The following is a 25,158-nucleotide window of genomic DNA, read 5'->3' as shown; positions in this document are numbered from 1 at the left end:
CCAGGAGAGTGGAATTTGAAGAAACTGGGGGAAAAACATTATAGGGGTAGGTTTCCCTTTTGCTAAGACTTAATTTAAGAAAAATTTTCTCTGTCCTCTTAAGATTTTTATCTTTTACCCTAGAAGAGCAAATTAAAACCTTCCTAAGCACATCTTTCTATATTCTTTCTCTAATATAAGACACTAATTCCAGAACATTTCTCATTTTCATATGATTACTACAATCTTCAAAATAAAATATCTCAAGAAATCTAGCCATCCCCAGCACCTTAATCAAGAGATTGACAATTGTGTCTAGTTTCCTAAAACTGAATACTTACTTGGTATGCTACTTCATATAAACAGCCATCTTTTCCAGCCAAAAAAATTCTACCATTGTCCGTAGAAGTAATTGTCAAAAGATAAGTATTGTCAGTGGGTAGTGAATACAAAGGATCTGGAAGTAACTGCATTCCACCAGACATACTGTCATTAAGGACTCCAACACCTAGTTCAAGTCAAAAAACAATGAAATATTTTATAACTCCAAGAGAAATATCCACTTTGCTTTTTTGGTTTTAAAGTATAATCAATCACATATTGTCATGAATAATGGATTTCATTATAGATAGACCTGAAGAGTTTTATAATTGGTCAGACTTAAAATGTGTTAGGCAGGTTAATATTTTTATGATTTGGAAAAAGAAATATTTATTTCTTTTATTAATTACTTGATACTCAAGTAAAATAGCATCTAAGATATTTGAAGAAATCCCTAAGTACATGATGAAATCATTTGCCAGACAAATCTGGAAAAAAGTCTGAGATGGGCTAAATCGATAGGAACATAGAATTATGCTTTAAGCATATACTAAATTCAAAGAATTAAGCATCACATCAACTAAAATGCACTTCTAAAATGATCCGTTCTTTCAAACAAGTGTCTGTGTTTAGATCACAAAATCTTGACTCTAAAACAAGTATTAGGATTCACGAGGACCAGGACTCACCACTAAATTCTGAACTAATCAGGACATTTACATGTTAGGCAGAGAAATTAGACCATAATTAACCCAAACATATGGGGAAATGCTATACTCTTCCCAATTAAAGAGCCAATGAAGTTAATATTGTCATTAGATTAGTTTCAAATTAAAATATGAAACCATTCAAAATATTTTCATTTAAGACACAATAAATCTACATACATACCTGTTTGCAAATTAGCATAGCTGAGTCCTAGAATCACTATATCTACAGGGGTGGCCAGAACCAGGAGGTGTCTTACATGAGGCTGAAAAATACCTTTTAAGAGGACAAATTCAGATAGAGATCTTTCTTGAGGAAGAAGAACATGAGTTTATTTAAATAAAAACAAACACCTACTCTTTGTATAGTAAATTTCATAATATTATCTGATTCTAGTCCAACTAATGTTGACTTAAAATATGTATTATTTCTAACACATGACATTCAAAAATTATAGTAACTTGCGATCACAAATAATCAGTCTCATTTAGCTGAATAAGAGTTGAAAAGCAAACATTGGGAGAGAATCTTTGCTAACATTAACATGAATTAACATTCAGATTGAGAGCTGCATAACAGTGATAGATCAAAAACACAATACATAAATACAATTCCTGGTAATTTTAAAACAACCTGTATTTTTTTAAACTACACTCACTTGGCAGGTTATGTGTGGGAAAAACAGTTATAGAGGGTAAGCATACATCATGATTTATCTTTAAAAATGACTTCCATTCCTAAAATATAGAATTCAGGTTTTTTGGGAAAGTTTGGGGTTTATTCCCCGCTTAAAATAAACTCCTTTCAGGGAACTTATAGTTACTTCAATGTTAATTAACATCTTGAAGACATGGAGGACATGAGATAAAATGTTCCCAATTGTAAAGGGATTGGGGGAGAAGACAGGTTGAAAGACATGAGGTAAAATGATCGGGGATTTTATGAATTTCATTTAGCAATCTCAAGACGCAAGATTCAAAATCCAAAGGAACAATGTAGCCACTAGAAACAATGGCACATTTAACAATTTGTTTTTAACATACCGGAAAATTACATTAAACAGAAATCTAAAATACTGCCACCTCCAATCAACTTTAAATGACAAATATTTAGGTACCATAAGGAAAGAGGAACAAATCTAAAATATTTCAGATAAAAATATTAATAGTTACTGGTTAAAATTAAGTTATTTTCACACTTACAATGAAGATGTCTTATGTCTAAATTATTTTAATTTTAATCAGCGTAATCTAAGAACAAGGATTCAAAAGAAAATCTACCTCATTTAAAGCATTTACATATGGATTCTAACCATCTGGAGTCACATACACACAAGAGTGTGTGTGTATGTATGTGATATCCACTTTCTTACCAGGCTTTGGCTTGACAAGACCCACAGCAAGAATAGTTTCACTAAGACCATCAAAGTAGGCAAGGTCCCCTCTGCCAATAGTTGAAAGAAAAGTTATACAAGTATTAATAACAATTCTTTTAATATACAAATTATTTACTAAGTAAATCTTTAACTACTTTTATTAATTACAAAAATCAGAGTAATTAATATTTATAGCAACAAGGCAACTAGATGGCACAGTGGATAGCATCCTGGAGTCAATAAGACTCATCTTTCTGAGTTAAAATCTGACCTCAAGACCCTGGGCAAATCACTTAACTTTGTTTGCCTCAGTTGGACATGGCAAACAACCCTAGTATCTTTGCCAAGAAAACCCCAAATGGAGTCACAAAGAGTCAGACACAAATGAAAAATTACTGAACAACAAAATAAATAGGCAATCATGAACTTCCAATTTGTATTTAAATCTACCAGTCTTGCACTAAGCTTCTGCAAAGTACACTGTTTCAAAAAAACAATCTATAATAAAGAGCTGTACAAATGTTTTCCTCAGAAATGTTTAAGACATAATGCATTTAAATGCCCATAGGAAAACAGAAGAAACCCATTCACTATAGAAACATAGTGTTTATGGATACATTAGTCATCACAACATTCCACATCTAAGTGGCCAAGTTGGGATTTGAGTGTTAGAAATGGAAGGGTGAGAGATGGAGGGAAAGAAAGAAAAAAAAGGTAAATGTCTGATGAGGATGTACAGGGCCAACAGCATACAATGTAGGACCATGTCTCCAGTGTTCACCCCAAAGATGAGCCCTAAAGCAAAATAAAAACTAACATATTCATCCAACTCTATAGCTAAGCATTAAAGGATTAACTCTGGATTGTGCTCAATCCACCAACAATAAAAGGGCAGCAATCCAAGAAATCACTTGGAGATTACATGTGTACACTGACCATGAAATATTTCCTATGCTCTATACCTTCCAGTAATTCTGTATTTTACTTATATCAGGTGTTTTGCTTGTATGTAATGGGTCTTCTCCATTTCTTCAAGGTGGAACTATATTCAAATTAAGCTTTTTCAATGAAGTGTAGCAAAGCACTGGACTAAAAGTCAGAAGACAGGCGACTAATCAATTGTATTATTTTGTTCCTCAATTTCCTTCATTTTTAATGAGGGAGTTGCATTATAGCATCACTATGGTCCTTGTTAGACCTTTAAGTTCGATGATTATACCAAAATTAACTAAAGATAATCTCTATTTTTTGTCACAATGTGATCTGGATAGCCTGATCTGTTTAAAAAAGACAGCTGTTGGAGGAAGTATGAACTGATGCCTCACTGGGGAACCAAACAGTAAGTTTTTAAAAAGGAGTTTCTTTAACTTCTCTTATCAATTATTAGGAAAGGTATAGGAGAATACTGCAATTAAAGAACAGAAGTACACTGTAGGTGTTAGATTCCTAGTTTCAAGGTCAGAGGAATCTCATTTGTCTTATGTACTCAAAACATACATACCCATCTTCATAGTTCCACATAAATATGTCACTGTCAATAGTGAGCCATGCCCTCCCAATTTCAGGGAACACCCCCATCATACAGTTACACTGCATATCTGAAGCATTATAGATGTAAGGTTTAAATGTTTTGATCTCACCCCAAATCTGTTTCAAAAGCCTTAAAAAGCTGTTTAAATAAGTTATAACTTCTTCACACCCTATGCAGAGTAAATAACCTATGAAGTATTAGAAGATTTTATCTTCAATTAAGAATCATAATTTTTAAAGCAGAAAAATTCTTGGTAATCCTTTAGAACAAGTAACATATGGTATATCTATTTTGTGATATTTAATTTCATTAACTAACTAATCAAAAGTATCAATTAAAATGTACCACACATTTTTACATCAAAGCTTAATATAAGAAAAATTGTTCATGAAAAAAGGGGAGAAAATTATGTACAAGTAGTTTCTGATTAATGCAAATAATGAATCACCCTGTATTGGTTGCATTATTTGAAATTGTACTGCATATTTCTACTATGTTGTAACTAATTACATATTTTAAATAATTTTGACTGAAAAATTAAAATACCTGCAACCACTTCAAGGGGATTTATTGTTCACACTAATTGGGATACAACTATGTATGGCATTTGGAAGTCATGAATAGGTGTCAATTTCACAAAGAGGTGCAACAGTTGAGTGGAAGAGAACTGAACTTATAGTCAGAAAGAACTATAAATCCAAACTATTACTAGTTGTGTAACCACAGATTAAATTATTCAATCTCTGAGTCTTAGGTTCCTTCTCGGTAAAATAAGAACAGTAATAAAGATGCTAAATAAGAGTTTGAAGTCTTTATAAGTGGGAACACAATAAATTGTTCTGTGCTAAAAGGGAACAACTTATATAAACTAATGGGACCAGGAAATGTGAAAATGAAATCCATAGGACAATTCTGATAAAAAAAAATTTTCAAGTATTATAATTGTGTTAAATGTAAATTTAAAAATTGAGATGGGCTGGAGTGTGAGACACATAAAACATAATAAAATGTTGTTTTTAGGCACTTCACAAGAACTGAGACTAGAAATTTTAGAAGAAACAAATTTTCTTTTGCTAACTTTTCTATTTATACTCTATTCTTAGTCCATTTGTATTTCCTTTCCATTACTTGGCTGCTATTGTCAATATTTCAAAACATTCATTCCTTTTCCTTTTTAAACATCCAATTAAGTTTTAAGTTAAATTATTTGTATAATTCCTTGAGTTTTTTATCAAAGGCTATAAATCACTAAAATATACAGTAGTCTTCTAAAAATAGTAACTCAAAAATGAATGTACCTATATTACAGAAAAATGATACATGTGTACCCCACTTTTAAAGACTAAAATTTAGGAGATCCTCTAAACATGCTCTTCACTGTCCCACTCAAGATACAGTTATCCTTCGGAAATACAATAGACACCTCACTCCTAGCATCTCCCTATTTCCAGTAGCAGGAAGGGTAGTCAGTCATTTTTTTGGAGATAAATCCATGAATAACTACGAAGACTACTTGAACAGGAGCATACTAACTTACAAAACAACTAAATTAGGGATAAAATGTTTGCATTACAAAATGATTTACTAGGGATTTCTTTAAATCTCTCACAAATGTCAGTAATATATTTTAAATTATACAATTTGCAAAATTTTAATTTATCATAATTTTCAGGAATATATCTTCAGTACATCATACACAACACTGACTTTTGAGCATAACCAACATATTTTTATGACAAAAACTAAACCAAAAAATAATGAATATAATCCAAATAACAAAAAGTTCTCAATTCTCATTCTCTCTCTCTCTCACACACAGACACAGACAGAGACACACACACAGACTCACTCACCTTTCCCCCCACCCCCCCAAAATAAATATAGGATACGGCCAAACTGTTCAACAAGTTCAGGTGGGAGAGGAACTCTTCGAATTGAACTGATTTCTGGAAGACTGGGTACTGAGAGCAAACCAGGTCCTTGGAGTGGATAATCCATGTCTGACATGCCTGAAACTGTGGGACAATCTACAAAAAAGAAAATCATTCGTTCAAAATGAGCAGTAAAAGATTATTTGGAGCATTTAAGATTTTTTTTTAAAATTATGGTTTCTAGTGGATCTGAGCACTTGGTTATTAGGGCTAGTGAGTTAGGTTATTTTCCTGAAGCCCACTTATCTCATATCATAAGCCAATGATAGCAAATAAAATACCTGTATCTAAAATCAGGAAGATAAAAATACCAGAAGACTTCCTGACAAAATCCATTACTTCCTTATGTTTATGTTCTGTAACTATTTTTGAAGTTGATTATATTTTCTAGCTGTTTGTATTATGTTTTCATTATCTCCTCAACCACATGATAAACTCTTCAATGGAAAGAATCACATGGTTCTGGATGTGTTGGGATCCTCAAACAAAACATTACAGAATAGATAAAACTTTGTATTTTCTTTGATTAACTTCATTTTTTTGTCATGGAGCATGCCATTCTTTGCAATAGAGATATCTCAATAGGCACATAAGCATAAGCAAAGAGATAGAAGACAAAGGGAGAGGAACTATAAGTACGGAAATATTTATAATAGAATACTATTGTGCTGTAAGAAATGATGAAAGTGATGATTTCAGAGAAAACTGGGTACTCTTGTGTGAAATGATGCAGAGTGAAGTGAGCAGAACCAAGAGAACAATGTATACAACAACAAAATCATAAAGAAAACAATTTTGAAAGACTTAAAGACTCTAATCAAACAATGACAGAAAAAGATTCCAGAGGACTGAGAGATTTAGGACTGAGAGGCTATCTCTTGACAAGAGAGGTGATGGGACTGAGGGTGTAGACTGAGACATACACTTTTTGGATATGACCAATGAAGCAATTTGTTTTACTTGACTGTACTTATTTGATAGAAGAGAGTTTTTCTGTGTTGAGAAACAGGAGCAATGATGGTAATGTGAAAAAATAGGAAAAAAGTGTCAAATATTTTTAAATGCACAGAAGATAACAGAAGGGGACAAAGAAGCAGAGCAGTGTTGAAAATACATTAAATTTAACATAAAGTTTTTAAAAGTTCTATGTAACTGATTTGTGGCATCATATACAATGCTTTTTTCTGTTCTTTTTTATTTTGAAATGTTCCCATTTGTCCAATTCATAATAAAAAATTTTAAAAATATAAAACATTAAAAATAAGATACCCCTCCATAATATTTTTGCTACTACCCATCAGATTAATGATAACACTCATACAAGCTACTTGTTAAATGCTGGATAACAGCTAGCAAACAGCTTTACAGTTTTGGGACCCAAAATAATGGAAAAGGAACATCTATACAGGAAGCAGTTCTTTGTGGGAGCACAGTCTTAACTGTCAATCTCCTGTGGCTCTCTTCAAGTCTAGAAGTTTAGGTTGAAAATTTCCAAAAAAGGAAAGAACAACAGCAACGGCACACCAGTATAGCGGAGTAAACTCCTCTGTCATCTGGCTTGCACAGTGGATTACTGACATGAAGGAAATGAACAGAATAATGGAGGACCATTGTACTGCTCTCTTATAAATGTTGGTGCTGATTAGGAGAACAAGGGTTGAGATAAAGATGGAAGGGAAGAGAAGGATATTACCAGTCAGCCAATGAATTACACATACACTACAAATACCATTCTGAATTTCGGACTGGACCTACTCACAGACCAGTTCAGGTCCTCAACACCTAAACCACTCCAATACGCTCCTAATAAGTCTCCCTCCAGCACCAATCTATTCTTCACAAAACTGCCAAGATAATCTCCTAAAGCATAGGTTTGACCCGGACACTTCCCGGTTAACTTTCAGCAAAGACTAGGATAAAATACAAATTCCTTAGTCAAGAACCTAAAAGCTTCCACCATCTGACCCTAGTCTACGTTAACAACCTTATTTCCCATTATTTCCCATTACACACTTGTTTCCGTCAAACTGGACTTGCCATTTCTTCCCTCTGTGAACTCCCACAAGTTATCATTCACTCCTGGAACACAATCCCTCTGCATTTCCACCTCAGAATCCTTTATCATTCTTCAATGCTTGGTTCCCATCAGCTCCTTGAAGCCTTCCCCAACTGCTCAGAATGGTCTTTCCCTCCTCAGATTACCTTGCATTTTTACTTTTCTGTGTACAGATTACCATTCCTCAGTGGAATGTAACCTGGTCCAGAGACTTTCATTTCTGCCTAGCATAGTACTCTGCGTTGAGTAGGTACTTTATAAACGTTTGCTCAATTGATGACCAGATCTATGCACTAGAAAAATAATTCTGGCAGGAATATAATGGCTTGTAGAGTTTAAATGGAAGACTTCTGAAGAAGCTATTACAGTACAGAACATTAAAATTGAGGAGGCCAACTAGCGCGACCTTGATCAGCTCTAGAATCTCCCCTCCAATACTTAAACTACTAAATCAGCAAACAAGACTAGCTCTTCTCCCAAACTCGACAGGTTATCACGGTATGAGCAATGGGGGAGATTATGCATCTTTCTCTCCTTTCAAGGCTCGGGTAAGATGCTACTCCTCCGTGTCGCCTTCCTTGCTTGCCTCCTCCAGCTGAAAACGTCCTCTCCCTGATCAAATGTCCTCACAGCACCGACTGCATCACTCCCTACTTTGAATTTACTCATCTTCTCCATCCTACCCTCCATGAGGGCAGGCTTTGTCTGCCTGGCACATATTAAGAGCTTAATAAATGGTGAAATGAATTTACACCCGTAGCGTGGGGTGTAGGAGCAGGGAGAGGCTGAGCGCGGGAGCCACGACGGAAAGGCGAGCAAACATGTCTCACTTGGGGCCGGCACCATGAGCAGCTCCGACAGGTCGGGATAGAGGCGGTCATCCTGCACTTGGCGGTCGATGAGCCGCCCCGCGCTCTCCAGAGCCTCCTGCAGGGCCGCGGCCGCCGAAGGCGTGACCGCTGCGGCCGCCGGGCACACGAGCGAGGACGGCATCGTCAGCTACCCGGTCTGCACCGGCGGGGCCGCCGTCACTGCTTTGGCAACAAAAATCCGTAGAAGATCTGAAAAGAAAGAGAGGAAAGAGAGGGAGAAGCCCGGGAGAAGTGTGCAGCCCCAAACCGCTGGTCAAAAGCGCGCCGCGGCGCCCGGCAGTGACGTATTTCCGGTTCCGTAGGACCGCCTCTTGGCCCTTCCGTTGCCGGAAGAAAGAAGAGAGGGGGAGGGGAGGAGTCGAAGGGGGCCGTGATTTTGGCGGGGAGGGCAGAGAGGTGAGAGGGGCGGGGCTGGAGCCTGTGTGAATTAGAAAGAGGAAAGAGAGAAAGAAGAGGAGTACAAAGGAAAGGAGGGTGGGGGAAGAGGAGGGGGGAGGGGGGAAGAGTGAAAGGGGAAGGGGAAGGGGAAGGGGAAGGAGAAGGGAGCGGGTTAGGGGTCTGGGCTCTGGAATCTTGCGGCCGGTTGCCAGGTGAGGCGGCTTCCGGGCTACGCGAGGAGCGCGAGCCAAGGCTCGAACCGAGGCTGGGCTGGGATCCCGGCACCTCCCGAGGCCGCTAGGGGGCGCCATAGTGCCCAGGGCACCGGCCCGGAGTTCCCAGGTAGCCTCGGGGGCTTCCTCGCTGTGGGACCCTGGGCAACTCACTTATCCCGGGCAGGGGAACCTGCAGCCTTGAGGCCATCTAGGTCCTCAAGGGCGGCCTTTTGACTGAGTTTGTTTTTCACAACAAAAACTTTTATTAAAGGGATTTGTTCAGTGAAGTTAGGGTTCTGTCAAAGGGCCGCTCTTGAGGACCTAGAGGGCCACACGTGGCCTTGAGACTGCAGGTTCCCCAGCTCTGCACTTATCCTTTGCTTGCCTCAGTTTCCTCATCTGTAGAATGAGGATAATTAAATAGCAGCACCTAATACTTAGGGTTGTTGTGAGGATAAAATGAGATGTTTGTAAAGCACTTGCAAACTTTAAAATTTATAATAAAATATATTTTAAGTGTATAAAATATTTTACATAAATATAAAAATACTATATATAAACCTATAAATATTTCACATATAAATATGCAAAAGTACAATTTAATAATTAAAAAATAATTATTCCAATAGATAAGTGCTTCATTTCCAAATCAAATCAACCAGCACTGTGAGACTATGTAACAGGCACTGAGCAGCATCCTTAACCAAGGGCCTGCTTACTATAAGCTAGGTAGACATTGTTGCTTGAAGCTGAGGATACCATGACACAAAACTAGAAAGAGTAGACCTTGCCCTCAAGATGTTTGTCTATGGGGAAACAATATGAATACAGATCAATCAATAGCATTCCTAAACCTGTTGGGCTCAGGCTCTGTGCTATGTGTGGTTGATACAAAGACAAAAATGGAACAATCCTTGACCTCATGAAACTTAGGTTATTAAGGGGGTTTTATTTTTTGAATGAAAAAATAGAATGTATTATACAAAACAGTAAGTTGGGGAGGGGGGTGTTGAAGAATCAAGATGGATTTTCAGAGTACAATGAAGGAGATAACATACAATTATGAATAAATTTTATATATATATGCATATATATGTACATACACAAATACATATATATACCATATATGATAAATTGGAGGTACTCTCAGAAGAGAGGTGCTAAGATTAAGGAAGAACTGTAAAGACTTCTTACAGGATGTAAGAATTTAACTGGTACTTGAAGGAAGATAGGAAAGCTAGCAGGCAAAGATGAGGAGGGAATAGCCAGTGAAAATACATGGAGTTGGGAGATGGAATGTCCCATTGGAAAAATAGCAATGAAGCAAGTTTCATTGGATCTCAGAGTAAATGAAGGGGAGTGTCACAGGTGAAATTAAATAAAAGGATAAACTGGGGCAATTCTCCAAGCAAGATAACGTTTATTAGCAGGGTCAATAAATGGGTTGATGGTTTGCCTCCATTTATGCCAAAGACCCCAAGCAAAAGAACAGTTCCCCTTTTACAGGTTTTGAGGAGTACAGAACAAAGAAAAGAACAAGGTAGGTGACATCACAGAGTTGAGGGCAACATGATTGGTTACAGAGCTGAGACGTAGGGAACAACATGATTAGTTGGAAGTTTGGTAATAGGGACTAGCAAGAACTCCCTCTTTCTCTCCTGAGAATAAGAAGTGCTCATTGTTTGAGTCCAGGTGCAAGATAGTGGGCCAGACTTGTGGACAGTAAACCAGGCATCTTTGAAGGATAGCTTGGTGATGTAAAGATTTTAGACCCAACTCTCTTGCATTCACAAATGTTCCCCCGAAGTCAACTAAATTCTTTGAGGCAAGAATAAATCAGTGATTAGCAGGAGAACTGGATTTTTTAACTTAACACATTACAGACCAGCTGAATTCTGAACTAACTTCAGAGACAAAGATCCACAACTTAAGCAATTACAAGATAAAAGCAGATAAAGGACAAAATCAATTAGCTGTAAATAGGATCAATAAATAAATGATACAAGATCAATCTTAATCTTCTCAGGAGTAATGTGAGAGAAGGAAGGAAAGGACCATGCTATAAAGGGCTTTAAAATACAAATGGAAGATTTTATATTTGATCTTATAGGCGATAGGGAACCATTGACCATATGGTCAGACCTGCCTTTTAGGAAGATCACTTTGACAGTTGAATGGAGGATGGATTGGAGTGGGGAAAGACTCGAAGTTTGAAACATGAACCAGAAGGCTATTGCAATAGTCTAGTTGTGAAGTGCAGAGAGACAGGAGAATATATTAGATTTATTATGAAGGTGGAATTGACAGGGCTTCCAAACAGATCAGGAGTGAGGATAGTGTAATTCTTGATAACAATAAGGAATTTGGGAAGAAGGAAAGGTTTGAGGGAAAGATAATGAGTTCAGTATTGAACATGTTGAGTTTAAGATGTTTATGAGACAACCAGTTTGAGATGTCCAGTAGATAGTTGGAGGTCAAGAGAGGGATGAAGACTGGACATAATAGATATCAGCATCATCTGCAAAGAGACTGATATTTGAATCCCTGAAAGCTGATGAGATCACCAAAAGAAATAATATAGAAGAAGAAGAGGACCTAGGACAGAGCCTTAGGGGACATCCACAATTAGTGGACATTACCTGGATGAAGATATAGCAAAGGAGACTGAAAAGTTAGACAGGACAAAAATGGGATGGGAGAGTGTCATGAAAATCTAGAGAGAAAAGAATATCAAGGAAAAGAATGTGACCCATAGGTTAGAGGCTACAGAAAAGTCAAGAAGGATGAAGATCAAGAAAAATACATTAGATTTGGAAATTGAAATTATTTTAAAACTTGAAGTTTCAGTTGTGTGATGAGTTTGGAAACCAGACTGCAGAGAGTCAATAGAGGAAAGTGGTAGTAGTGATTACAGATGGTCTTTAAAAAGGGGGGGATAATAACAGGTATGGACAGATCAAGTGAGAGTTTTTTGAAGATGGGGGAAACATGGGCAGCAGGGAAGCAACAAGTAGACAAGGAGAGCATGAAGATTAGTGAGAGCATGGTGATGATATATAGGGGGCAATCTTCTGGGGAAGACTGGATAGAATGGGATCATATGCATCTAGAGGTCAATAATAGTCAAATATTTATTAAGCACCTACTATATGCCAGGCACTCTGCTAAGGCATTCAAGAGTTAGCTTTGGCAAGGAAAAAGGCTACTTATCTCATGTGAGATAAGTGAAAGATGAGATAGAGGAGGAAGACATCTGAGTGATGTGAGATGAAATGGAGAAGATAAGAAGGAGCGCTTGGCAAATGGCTAATATTTTTTAGTGAAACATGAGGTAAGGTTCTCGGGTAGGGGACAGACGAATAGCTGTGGGAGGTTTAAAGAGGGATGAAAAGGTGCTGTGATGAATGGAATAATGAATCAATTAGAGAAGTATAAAAGGACTGCCTTGTAGCAGTGAGTGCTTAGTTGAGATTATGTAACATAAATTTGTAGTAGACCCAATCAGCATGATTTTGTGATTTTCTTCAGCTTTTTTCAGCAGCATGTGAGTGGGAATGAAAACTGTGGATGTTGGGAATAATCCAAGGTTTAAACTTGGCAGGGCAAGATCAGCAGTAGGAAAAAGTGGCAAGGGATTCAAGAGAAGAGGACAGTGTAGAGTTGAACTGGTTTACCACAGACCAAGGTGGGGAAGGGAGGAGAGTGTAGTCCATGCAGGGGTGATGGCCTGGGAAAGAACTGAGGGGGTCAAGGCATTGGAATTCATGGTGAGGTTGAAGGGTGGCTTTGAGATTGCAAGACAGAGGGAGAGGCAGAATGATCAGATAAAGGAATTGCAGAGCTTATAACCATGAATGTGGAACACGTGAGTAATGGCAATCTCTGAGTCTGAGGTTGGGTGGAGGAGAGAAAAGGGTAAATTGAGGAACTGTGAGGTTAGGGTGTTTCAGGGAGTATCAGGATGTATGTTGAAGCCTTTCAGTATGAGGGTATAAGTTGGTGAAAGGAAAAAGACTGTGAGCCAGGCACTGAAAATTGTGGAGGAATGATGGTTGGTAGGTAACAGCTACCAGAGTCTTGATTGGGTGGTAAATATGAATGAAGTGAAGCTCAAAGCAGGAGAGGTTACTGAGTGATGGAGATATATGGACAGCCCTAAAGTGCCAATGGGGAGCATGAGTATTACAAGATCCTCACCTTGATAATGAGTTGGGAGTATGAATGAAAATGTAACAAGTACTGGAAAGAATGGCCATGGAAGCTGGGTCACCAGGAAGGAGTCAGGTCTCAGTCAGTGCAAGATGGAAGAAACAGAAAAGGAAAGGGTTTAATTTGAAGCAAGTTTATTAATAATGGAGCAGTCAACAGTGTTAGGAGGGTAGCTTTAGAGTAAGATATTGGGTTGGGGGAAGAGGTGGGATGAGAGGAATAGGAAGCAGGGAGCACGCAGTGTGGAACTGAAAAAGTTTGAATAATGAAAACTGGGGATTCAGAATCACTGGGATAGGGAGAATGGGAGTTTGTTAATTATTGAACAATGGGTTCAGGTAGGTTATCAACATCTCTAGGCATTTGGCCTCAGGTTGGAAACGTTTGGGAGCATTAAGTATCTGTGTGTAACTGGAAAGCTGAGAAGGGGAAGAGAAGGGAGGGGAGTTATCCACTACAAGAGGCCCCTGCCTGTGACTGATGAAGGCAGCATTATAGAATTTGGGGTCCTTTTCCCCCCAGAAGGCCAGGCAAGAGACTGGTGGTTTGGTGTGTCTCTCCTTCCTTGGGTAGGGAACTGGTGGAGGAAGCCCAATGGAATGCGGTGTTCCTCTTCCTTCCCAAATCCTCCCTTCTCCCAGGCCCAGACAAGAATTGACAAATGATTGCATATGTGGAGTAAGGGAAAATAAAGAGCCAAAGATAACAACCAGATTATGAACCTGAGAAACTGGAAGAATGGTGGTGCCTTTAGCAGTGATAAGGGAAATTCAGAAGAAGGGTGGGCTTTGAGGGAAATATAATGAATTCTGTTTTAGACATGTTGAATTTGATATATCTCTGGGACATCCAGTTTGAAATATTCAATCAGCAATTGGTGATGTAGGACTGAAGTTTAGGACAAAGGTTGGGGTTTTATACATACATACATACATGCATGCATATATACATATATATTTATTTGCCTAGAGATAATCAAACCCATAGGAACTGATGAGGTCATGAGAAAAAGAGCAGAGAAAGAAGAGAAAAGGGCCCAATATAGAGCCCAGTGGAATACTCATACTTAAGAGATGTCATATGGATGACGAACAAGCCAAGGAAACTGAGGAGCCATTAGACATGTAAAAGAACCACAAGAGTATGTCACAAAAAATGAATGAATGATTGCAAAAGCATTTAGTAAGCAGAGAACTGTGTTAAGTGTGAGGTATACAAATAGAAAACCTAGGACATTTCTGTTCTCAAGTCCTCCCATTCAGATGGAGGCCATAAAACCTATAGGAAGTTTCAGCTGCAGGACTGATGGGAAAGTCTTGTGGTCTTTAGGATTCCGGGGCAAAGCAGATGGTAACAGATCATCTTTAATGTCATATCCACTGGCCAAACCATATCTATTTCTGATGCCAAACCATTTGACCGTGCAAATGACTCTTATGATGAGCACTTCTTTTCCAGGTTTTCAGTAGTTTTCAGTAGTTGTGGCTGCTGAGGAGGTGGGGGGTTTGCAGCACCTACAGTAGTAGTTGTCAAGGTGAATCTTTGCAGGGGTTACTTCCTTGGATGCAGGCTGTGGAAGCTGGGCTGGAAGCAGGACAAGTGATCTGGGGGAGCTATGTGCTGGTATGATGAGGGATTGTGGGCCCACCTGCCAGTAGATAGCAGTTGGTCAATAGTGGTGGTGGTGGTGGAAAGGATATTGGGCCTTTTGTCCCCAAGTGCTGTTCACCTTGATAATGGCTGTGGGGAGTGGGCTGGAAGGCACTATTCTCCAGAAAGTAGAGAGTATGCAGAAGGTAAGGGTGGTCAATAGTGTCTAAGGCAACAGAGAGGTCAAGCAGAGTGAAGACTAAGAAAAGATAATCAGATTTGGCAATGAAGACATTATTAATAACTTTGGAAAGAGCAGTTTAAGTTGAGTGATGAAGTCAGAAGTCATGTCACAAAGGGTTGAGAAGTCAGTGAGAGAAGTAGAGGAAGTGAGTATCAATAACTTTTTTCTAGGGGTTTGGCTGAGGAAAGGAGGGAAGCCACAGGATAATAGTTTGAAGGGATGAGGCAACGGAGAAGGAATTAGTAGATTGCAAACTTTTTGAGGGCAAGGACTGTCTTTTGCCTCTTGTTGTATCCACGGTGCTTAGCACAGTCTCTAGCACATAGTAGGTACTTAATAAATGTTTATTAATTGATAGAAAATGTTGTTGTTCAGTCACATCTGGCTCTTTGTGACCCCATTTGGGGTTTTCTTGGCAGAGATACTGGAGTGGTTTTTCATTTCCTTCTCCTTCTCATTTTACAGATGAGAAAACTGAGGCAAACCAGGGTAAGCAACTTGCCCAGGATCACACAGCTGGTAAGTGTCTGAGGTCAGACTTGAACTCAGGAAGATGAGTGTTCTTGTCTCTGGGCCCAGCACTTTATCCACCTAGCTGCCCCGTGTTCTACTGAGGAATATCATTTGTGAAAGCTTACCTACTCTCTAATAATACTATTATTCAGGATGTCCTCGATATGGATGTAGATTATTCACATGAAAATTTTTATATAGATAGGAAAGGAGGTATATAGGTTAGTAGTAGCTGATAGTCTCTTGGTTGCCCTTTTTGTATTAATAATGTCTTTGATTTTGTTCTATTATTTTTGTCTCTGTTGCATGCTCTATGGATCAGTTCCTCAATGGTGACAATTTTGTCACTTCTAATGTAGACGTCCCACAGGGACACTTTGTATCTGAGTTGCTTTTCTTGTCTTTGCTTTCTTCAGTCATTTCTATTTCCTCTATGAGTGCATCTGGATGTGTGGTGTTGAGTTCAAGTGTGGTAGCTCCACTGTAACTGATGGTGAAAAAATCTGTTGTAAAACTGCAGATTTTTTCCGCTTTCCTTCTTGTTACCCTTTCATTTTGATTTTTAAATATCCTTGGAATGACTTTACTTGGCTGTGTCTGTTGGCAAGCTGTCTTTAGTTTTACTCTGCATTGCTTCTCTATTTATGAGCGGATACTGCTCATAAGGTTCTATTATCTTTCTCCATAAAATTTTATGAGAGTTTATAATCTAAACTTGTGTCACCCTTGGTTATCACATCTCTCTGCTTGGTGAGTGAGTCATGTTTGCTAATGAAGGTACTTTTAAGGGCTCTTTTGGTTTTCCTTTTATCGCAATTGATTTTATACTGGTGAAACTGTTGTATGGCATTATTTTCATATGTGGATATGTCCTTTCTGTTGTCTATATCCTGTTATTATTATCAGTAATAATTCTAGACAGTGCTGTCTATATTTGTTGCCTCCATTTACTCTACTGTGACTCACTTCTCACCATTAACAGGCTGGTCAATTGAAACTCTTGTCTCTAAAGTTACTAATGATTTCTTAATTGCCAAATCTGATGGCTTTTTCTCATTCTTCATTCTCCTTGACCTCTATGCAGCATTTGACATTGTCAACTTCCCCTTCCTCTGGGATATCCTCTGAGTTTTTGTGATAGTGCTCTCTCCTGGTTCTCCCCCTGCCCTTCTGACCACACCCTCTTGGTCTCCTTTGCTGAATCTTCTTCCATATCTTGGCACAAACCACTGGTGAGTCCCAAGGCTTTATGTTGGTTTCTCTTGTCTTTTCTCTCTGTATTTCCTGACTTGGTGATCTCATCAACTCTCATGGGTTCAATCATCATCTCTGTATCTTTTCTGTCTTAATTATATGCCTAGCAGTTGGAGTCTGAGGCAGCTAGGTGGTACGATGGCTAGAGTCCTAGACTTCGGAAGGAGTCAGGAAGACCTGATTTGAAATCTTGCTTCAGATGTTTACTAGCTTTGTACCAATTGGGCAAATCACAACCTCTGTTTGACTGTTTCCTCTATAAAATTTGTGAAATTACTCCCATCTCCCAGGATTTTTGTGAGAATCAAATGAGATAATATATGTAAGGGCATTATATAAATGGCACTATATAATTGCTTAAGGCACTACAGAAATATTAGCTGTTATTATGGCTTTCATGGTCAGTGAATAGAGTGTTGTCCTGGTTGAGATTTGTATAAGTGATAATAAAAAACACTGCATACTGATCCTGAAAAAAAAGTAGCAAAAAGTAGCAGAGCCAGAATCCTCAGGAAAACTTAAGGGGACTCTAGTTATACCCATTCTTGAAATACTCATTCTGCTTCATCCAGTGAGTTCCCAAATATACCTTTAAATTGAACTCAAATACCATCTCTTCCTTTATGTTTTTCTTGAATGTCCTTCCCTCTTAGACCTCATGGATACTCTTATTTTAAATTATCAGGTAATATTGTGCACTTTTCCAAAAGTAATCCAGGCTTCTCTCTTCTTCCTTTTCAATTCTGTGCCCAACTTATTATCCAACTGAAATATATGTCCAAAATTAGATGCACTGATGGACTAGTTGTAAAGGTTATTGATCCATTTGCCTATTGTAGTCTGGACAACAGGCATTCTTGCTTTTTTCCTGAGCACAGAGTCAGGCTGAACTTTTCTGAGGCATTATGAACTAAATTTAGGACTTCTGCAATAAATATTTCAGGGCTTTGATGTAAAACAGGAGCATCTGGAAGACTGCATTATTTATAGGGTACCACAACTGATTTGGACTTCTACACTAGACACTCTTCATGATGGTGGAAATACCTTTCACGAGCATGTGTCTCTTTCACATCTTGGTTCATATTAATAACCATGGCATCATTCAACATTATTTCTGTTGTATCTTTAGAGGAATATTTTATTATTTTAACATATGTATGAGAGACCTCTTGTTTGAAGGAAGCCTTTAAATCAGTATTCTGCTCTAAGGAATCAAATGCTTTTTCTATAGCCAACAAACACAATGGGATCTCTTCTTTCTTTTTAGTCAATTGCATACTTGTAAAGATGTGATATACTATACATTGATTTATGAAAGCTTGTTTATTCACTTTTCAAATTATTTTCACTTCATCAAATATTTTTCCTATTGTCTTTGTACCTACTGTGGATGGTATTTTGCTCTTAAAGATGCTTAATAAATGGTGAACACAGAAGCAGCAACTTTGCTTGTCTGTGTCCCATTTTGAACTTCTTTCACTCTTAGATTGGATCAAAAACGTACCTAAGTTGTGAGAAAAGGTGTAGGAAGGAGAGAATTATGACAAATTTCCCATATTTCACAATTTTATCCAGAGGTAGCCTTCACAAATACTATTAGCATGGTTATTTTAGCTCTCTAGTAAGGATCAGTCATTAAGTCTATACACACACACACACACACACACACACACACACGTATATATATATATATATATATATATATATATATCCTAAGGCAACTCAGAACCTATCTGTGCATCAGGTTTTTGCGCTATCAAATATTTTCACATACTTATTGTGAAACTCAAGTTTAATAGTGATTTCAGGCTCAGTAGAAAGTGATCTTTCTGATAAGACTTCTTGATATTCTTAACTCCTGTAATGCACTTTTCATACTCAAATTTGTATTTGTATCATTTGTTGTTCAATCGTTTCAGTTGTGTCCAATTCTTTGTGACCCCATTTTGGAGTTTTCTTGGCAAAGATGATGGAGTAATTTGTATCACCTCTTTTATCTTTGTATTACCCTCAATTCCCTAATATAGTGCTTATTACATAACACTTAACAAATATGTTTTGAATGAGTAAATTAAGAAAAAGCCTCTGAAATGCTTACCCCTTTTAAAGTGAAATGTAAATTCACAATGTTATCTTAGTATTATCATTAATAATCCAAACATTAATGTGATGTAATAGAAAGGGCATTTGGAGTAACTGAACCTGGTTGTAATTGAGCTCTGCCAATTATGTGACTTAAAGCAAGTTAATTCACCTCTTGGGGTCTTGTTTTCCTTATCTGCAAAATAGGTATAATTATGCTTGTACTGCTTTCCTCAAAGACTTAAGAGAAGAGCCTTTTACAAAAGTAAAGCTAGGGGCAGCTCTGTGGTGAAGTGGATGGAGCTCCGGCCTTGGAGTCAGGAGGACCTGAGTTCAAATCCGGCCTCAGGCACTTGAGGCTTACTAGGTGGGTGACTCTGGGCAAGTCACTTAACCCTGATTGCCTAAGGGGAAAAAAAAAAGTTAAAAAAAAGCTAGTCACACGTTATTGTCATTTAAAATATTATGATTGTGGAGAAGTTGTGTTACAGACTGGAAAAAAGACCTGGCCATTGAGTCAGAAGAACTAGATTCAAGACCTTTCTCTGCCACATAGTAGAAATGTGACCCTGGACAAGTCACTTAACCTGTGAGTGCCCTAGGAAGCTCTCTAAGAGCACTGATCTGCTTTGGTGGAGTTTCCTCAATTGGGATTTACCTACATGGATAAAATCACAGGGCTAGAATAAACAAAATCATGGTTTTCAGCTTAGTATAGGGATGTAGGGTCACTCTCTCTCACCCTACAGAACCAATCAGTTGTCAGATCTTGCTGTCTCTCACCATATGACCTCCTCTTACTTTTCATACAGTCATCACCTTCACTCAGGCCTCTTGGCTTCTGCTTGGACTACTGCAGCAGCCTCCTAATTTTATTCCTTGCCACAAATCTCTTCTCACGCCAATCTATCGCCCATATGGCTGAGAATGTCTTGTTATACTCATCTCCTTACTTAATAAGGGTATTGATTAAGTACCTACTAAGTGCCAGGTACTGTGCTAAGAGCTTGGAATACAAATAAGACAATCCCTGCTCTCCAGGAGCTTACATCTAATGGGGGGTGGACAACACACAAAAGGAAGCTGAAAAGGGAGGGGTTCCAGTGGCTGAGGGTAGGGGTAGGGGAATGGAGTAGATACCAAAGAGAACAGCTAGTAGTAAATGAAAACATAAACTCCTCTTTTCCTTTTAAAGCCCTTCACAACCTAGTCCAAACCCATTTTTGCAGCCTGACTCCCCCTTCTTGCACTCCACATCCAGGGTTTCTTGCTGTTCCTCATGCACCACATTCCCATCTCCGAGCCTCTGCACTGGAGGTACCCCCTGCTTGGAGTGCCCTTCCTTCCTCCCCTCTGCCTCAGGCAATCCCTTACTTCCTTCAAGCCTTTCCTGATTCCCTCCTTTCCCTCCTCCCCGCCACCCTACTACTTGGAATTTATACTTATACATGTAGGTTCCCTGGAAAGAATGTCAGCTGCTTGAGGGCAGGGGATTGTTCTGCGGCTGCTTCCTCATCGCGGGAGCCCTGCACACCGCGCCCAGGAGTATATAAATCTTCCCTGCGCGAGCTTTATTACTCGCCGTTCCCGCCAGGAGGCGCTGTGGGCGGAGCCGCGGGTCACCTCCTCCGGCCAGGCGCGTCGTCTCTCGTTGTCAGTAGCACCATTTCCTGGTTTGTGGCGACGCTTCCGCCCGGCTGCGAAGACACTTCCGCCCTGCTGCGATTACGCTTCCGCCCGGCTGCGTAGAGCTGGGCGAGCGTGTTGGGGTTTAGGTCTCTACCTGTCTTGGGAGCCGGCATGGAGACCTCGACGGGCGGTGATGGTGGGTTCGGTCTCCAGGCGGGGGTAGGGGCGGCCCGGGACAGGCAGAGCGGCCCTAACGAAGCTCCCCTTCTCTCTTCCTTCCTGCCTCACAGGCACCGACGCGCCGGCGGCCGATCCGGAGCTGGCTTCCACCATGGGCTTCACCGGATTTGGTGAGTTCGGGGGCGCCGGGCGGGGGCGGGGGCGGCGCGGCAGGAGCCCCGGGAGAGCCCGCGGAGGGAGAGCGGCCTGTGGGGCTCCATGGCCCGTGACCCCCAGGGTAGCCCCGACTCCTCCCCTTGGAGTGGAGGTCACCCACCCACGGCCGCAGCGCAGCCCCCAGGCCCACGCACCCTCTGACAGCTCGGCGCTGCTGCCCCTTCTGGGCCCGGCCTTTGGCTGGGGGAGGGGGAGGTGGGGGGAGGATGGGCAGGAAAAAAGAGGATGGGGAGGGGGGGAGGGAGGAAAGAGAGGGAGAGAAGGAGGGAGAAGGGAGGAAGAAGAGGAGGGGGAGAAGGAGAAGAGAGAGGAAGGAACAGATGGAGGAGGGAAAAGCAGGGGGTGGAGGTGGGGAACGGGGTACAGGGAGCACCGCAGAAAGGTCAGGCAGATTAAGTTTCTTTGCATTCAAGGAGTCAAGTCTTAGGTCAGAAGAGGTTCTTCAGACTCTGGTACTAAGTGGAGATATAGTTGGTCCCTGTGGGTAGAAAACTGTGTTGCAGGTGCCAGGGGGTAAATAGCAACTCTGTGAATTATAGACACATGGTGAAGGAATCTCTGTGAGGAAAACTGCAACAAAAACTAAACTTGATGATTTGCTGCAGTGACCTCATCCCTTACTAGTCATAAAGGGAAATGCATATTTCCAATGATTGTATGTTTGACATCAATCAACAAACGTTTATTTATTTTTTATTTCCACAAAATTTATTATTTATTTGTAGCATTCATGTAAAATAATTTTGAATTCTAAATTAATCTCTCTCCATTGGCCCTCCACTGTCCATTGAGAAGGCAAACAATATCAATTATACATGTGAAGTCAAGCAAAACATTTTTGAGTTAGCCAACAACAAACATTTATTAAGTGCCTGCTGTGCTAAGCACTTTGCTGAGGATTTATACATGTACACATACATATATACACATATACTTATATATACATATGTCTATGTATGTATATATATGTATATGTATATTCCTAAGAATCTGAAGAGCTTAAGATTGCATCCATCCACCCCTTTTTTTCATGGCAACAGACATGGATTCCACATCCAAACATCCATGTATGTATGTATGCATGTATATGTGTATATATATGTATGTATGTGTGTGTACATACACACACACACACACGCACACACACACATATATATATATGCATGTATGTATGCCGTTGTTCCTAAAGGTGACTAAGAGAAAAGATGAAAAAGCAAAGCTGTTTTATGACTGGTCAGGTAAAAGGTTGCACTGGATAATTTCTATAGTTCCCTTTATCTCTAAAATGCTATGTTTGGACAACTCATAGGAAATTCTGCAACATTAGTGCATCAATATTGACTTCTTCAATACAACAGCACTATCATTTGTACTAATCCTGTGATTTCATTGGTATGAGGAACTCTCAGTAAGGAAACTCCTTCCACTAAAGCAAATTAACACCTGCTCTGGAAACTCACAGACATTGAGAAGTTAAATGATCAGAGTCACACGGCCAGTGTATGTCAAGGTGGAACTGGCACCTGTGTCTTCCTGACTGTTTCTTGTTGCCTCTCTTACTTACTTTTGGTCCTTTTGCTACTACCATCACCACTACCACCACCACTACCACCTGTATTTTCTGAGTACTGCCAAGTTGTACAAGGGGAAATAATATTTTCCAGCACACTTGTAGCATGCAAAACAGAAATGGATATCCCTAATAGGAGCTATTTTGCCAAAAGATTGTTTTCCTTTCTAATTCCCTATCTTCCCCTGTTTTTGTTTACTTGTGTAGGGTCTAAAGCCTCTGAAAATGTATGAACATAACATTGATAACTAACAGAGCACCTTAAAGTATGTTGGAGTATTTGATGTGCGTTTTTCTCATTTGAGCAGTATACCAACCCTCTGAAGTAGATAATTTGCTGTTATCCTCATTTTGTATGTGCTTAAACTGTTTTTTGGCTTGGTCCACTCTTTGAGAAGTGGTACTCAGAGGAGTGGTTCTTAAGTTCTTTAATTCTGGGTCATAATTGCTGCTTTCCCTCTTTTCCCTCTCAAAACAAAGACAGACACAGAGTTACCTCCCCCACCTCTCTTCCACAGTAGGACCATGATTTCTAGGTTAAAGAAGTGATAATTGGAGGCTTGAGGGGCATCTATTGTGCATTGAACACTCTGTTGTTATGTGTTGTGGTCATCCTGTACTATGCTGTAAATTAGATTAATCAAAAATTTTATTCACTGTACAGTATCAACTGTCTGTCATCCATCCCTCTACATTTTAGGAAAGAAAGCCAGGACATTTGACTTGGAAGCCATGTTTGAGCAAACCCGAAGAACAGCAGTGGAAAGAAGTAGAAAAGTTTTGGGTAAGTTTAGATACCTGTATTTACATTTGTTCAAGTTAAATGCTATAGGTTGCATAATAGCACAAAGTTATAATTAAATACTTTAAAAATGTTTTCTAGTTTTAAAAATGTATGTTAAACCTTTTTTCTTGAACAAGTGTTTGTGGTTTTTAAACTTCTATAACATTTCAATTAAAGTATTCTCATGGATGTGAATACTCCTACCTCCAGTACAAAGGACAAACCAGCTGTAATGTCTTATCTTGAGTGATTCTCATCTATAACTTGCCTTAAGTCCTTCATAGAGGACCTATCATGCATACTAGAGATGTTATTATTCTAGATTATTATTCTAGTTCTTCTAATATTTCTTGGTAATTGTTTTAAGCCTTGCATGCTGTCTCTCACTCTCTGTTTAGAGTACAAGCTCTTTTTAAACCATTAAGGTTGACAGAAGATTATTGGAACTCTCATCTCCCCAAACAGTAAAAAAAAAGACAGTGGAAGCAATGTGAACTCACAAAAAGTTTGGCTTGTGACAGACCGTTCCACAGTAATTTTTTGAATATGATAAAAATTGCAACTGAACAGAAGATGGAGATCTGACCAAATTTTACATTATTGAATGCTTACAACTTGCTGGAATTTTAAAGTGTGCTTTTATAGATTCTCTAGGACTTTTAACTTCATTGATGAATAATTGATCAACTCCAGTGGGAGATATAAATTGATCAGAGTTAAAGGATATCAGTTTCAGTCTCCCCAAAGCTTCAATTCTTTATACACCCACCAACAATATGATGAAAATATTTGTTTATCTGAAGCCCTGGAAACAGTGAATTTTATTGTGTTATTCTTTGTTTGCCATTTGCATACATTCTGGTACCTTACCCTTTTAATTTGCGTTCTCTATTTAATAGAAAGTGACTATTTTAATTGTTTAGACACAGTTTATCTTTCCTCTTCCTAAAATTGTCATTTGGCTATTTCTTAATTTGAGAATGGATATATAGTAGGTTTTTATTAGCTATAGTTCCATTGGTAGTTAGATATTTTTTTAGATATAGTTCCATTAGAGTAGTTCCTTGGTATTTGGATTAGCAGTTACATCTTGCTTGAGATCTCATGAGCTGCCATGGGTTTAGTTGTCATTTTGTAGATGATCAATATATCCAGCTCTAACCTTTCTGCTGAATTCTAGTCCCACATCACCAAATAGCCTCTTGGACATCTTGAATTGAAAATACTGTAAGCATCTTAAACTCAACATGTTCAAAATAGAACACATTATCTTTCCTCTGCCCTCCAACCCTCCTTCCTTTTCAGTTTTTTTATTACAATTGAGAACTGGAAACTAAGAGGGTATTCATTATTTGGGGAATGACTGAACAAATTATGGTCTGTGAATCTGATGGAATATTGTTGTGCTGCAAAAATGAAGAAAGAGATGATTTCAGAGAAACTTGGATCGACTTTGTGGACTGATATAGAATGAAATGAGCAAAACCAGGAGAACAGTTTATAATGTGACACCAACAC

General features: G+C 39.0%; 2 protein-coding genes across 3 annotated transcripts in view; one reads left to right on the top strand and one right to left on the bottom strand.

Moving 5' to 3' along the window:
* Nucleotides 1-8,894, bottom strand: part of NUP155 (nucleoporin 155) — a 50,032-nt gene extending 41,138 nt beyond the window's left edge. For both annotated transcript variants that reach the window (XM_027863601.1, XM_027863602.1), the window contains exons 1-6: nucleotides 8,732-8,894; nucleotides 5,804-5,941; nucleotides 3,885-3,981; nucleotides 2,381-2,451; nucleotides 1,192-1,284; nucleotides 321-487 (exon numbers count right to left, since the gene is read on the bottom strand). In XM_027863601.1, coding sequence (XP_027719402.1) covers nucleotides 321-487; nucleotides 1,192-1,284; nucleotides 2,381-2,451; nucleotides 3,885-3,981; nucleotides 5,804-5,941; nucleotides 8,732-8,894 — 729 coding nt within the window. The remainder of the gene's footprint in view (nucleotides 1-320; nucleotides 488-1,191; nucleotides 1,285-2,380; nucleotides 2,452-3,884; nucleotides 3,982-5,803; nucleotides 5,942-8,731) is intronic.
* Nucleotides 8,895-20,993: 12,099 nt separating this feature from the next.
* Nucleotides 20,994-25,158, top strand: part of WDR70 (WD repeat domain 70) — a 328,253-nt gene continuing 324,088 nt past the window's right edge. Inside the window, exons 1-3 of the mRNA XM_027863563.1 lie at nucleotides 20,994-21,086; nucleotides 21,181-21,240; nucleotides 23,557-23,640. Of these exons, the coding sequence (XP_027719364.1) occupies nucleotides 21,062-21,086; nucleotides 21,181-21,240; nucleotides 23,557-23,640 (169 nt within the window). The 5' untranslated portion in view covers nucleotides 20,994-21,061. The remainder of the gene's footprint in view (nucleotides 21,087-21,180; nucleotides 21,241-23,556; nucleotides 23,641-25,158) is intronic.

The sequence above is a fragment of the Vombatus ursinus genome, unplaced genomic scaffold, assembly GCF_900497805.2.
Source record: "Vombatus ursinus unplaced genomic scaffold, bare-nosed wombat genome assembly UNPS02014772.1, whole genome shotgun sequence".
NCBI lineage: Eukaryota > Metazoa > Chordata > Mammalia > Diprotodontia > Vombatidae > Vombatus > Vombatus ursinus.
This window is presented reverse-complemented; position numbering and strand designations above follow the sequence as displayed.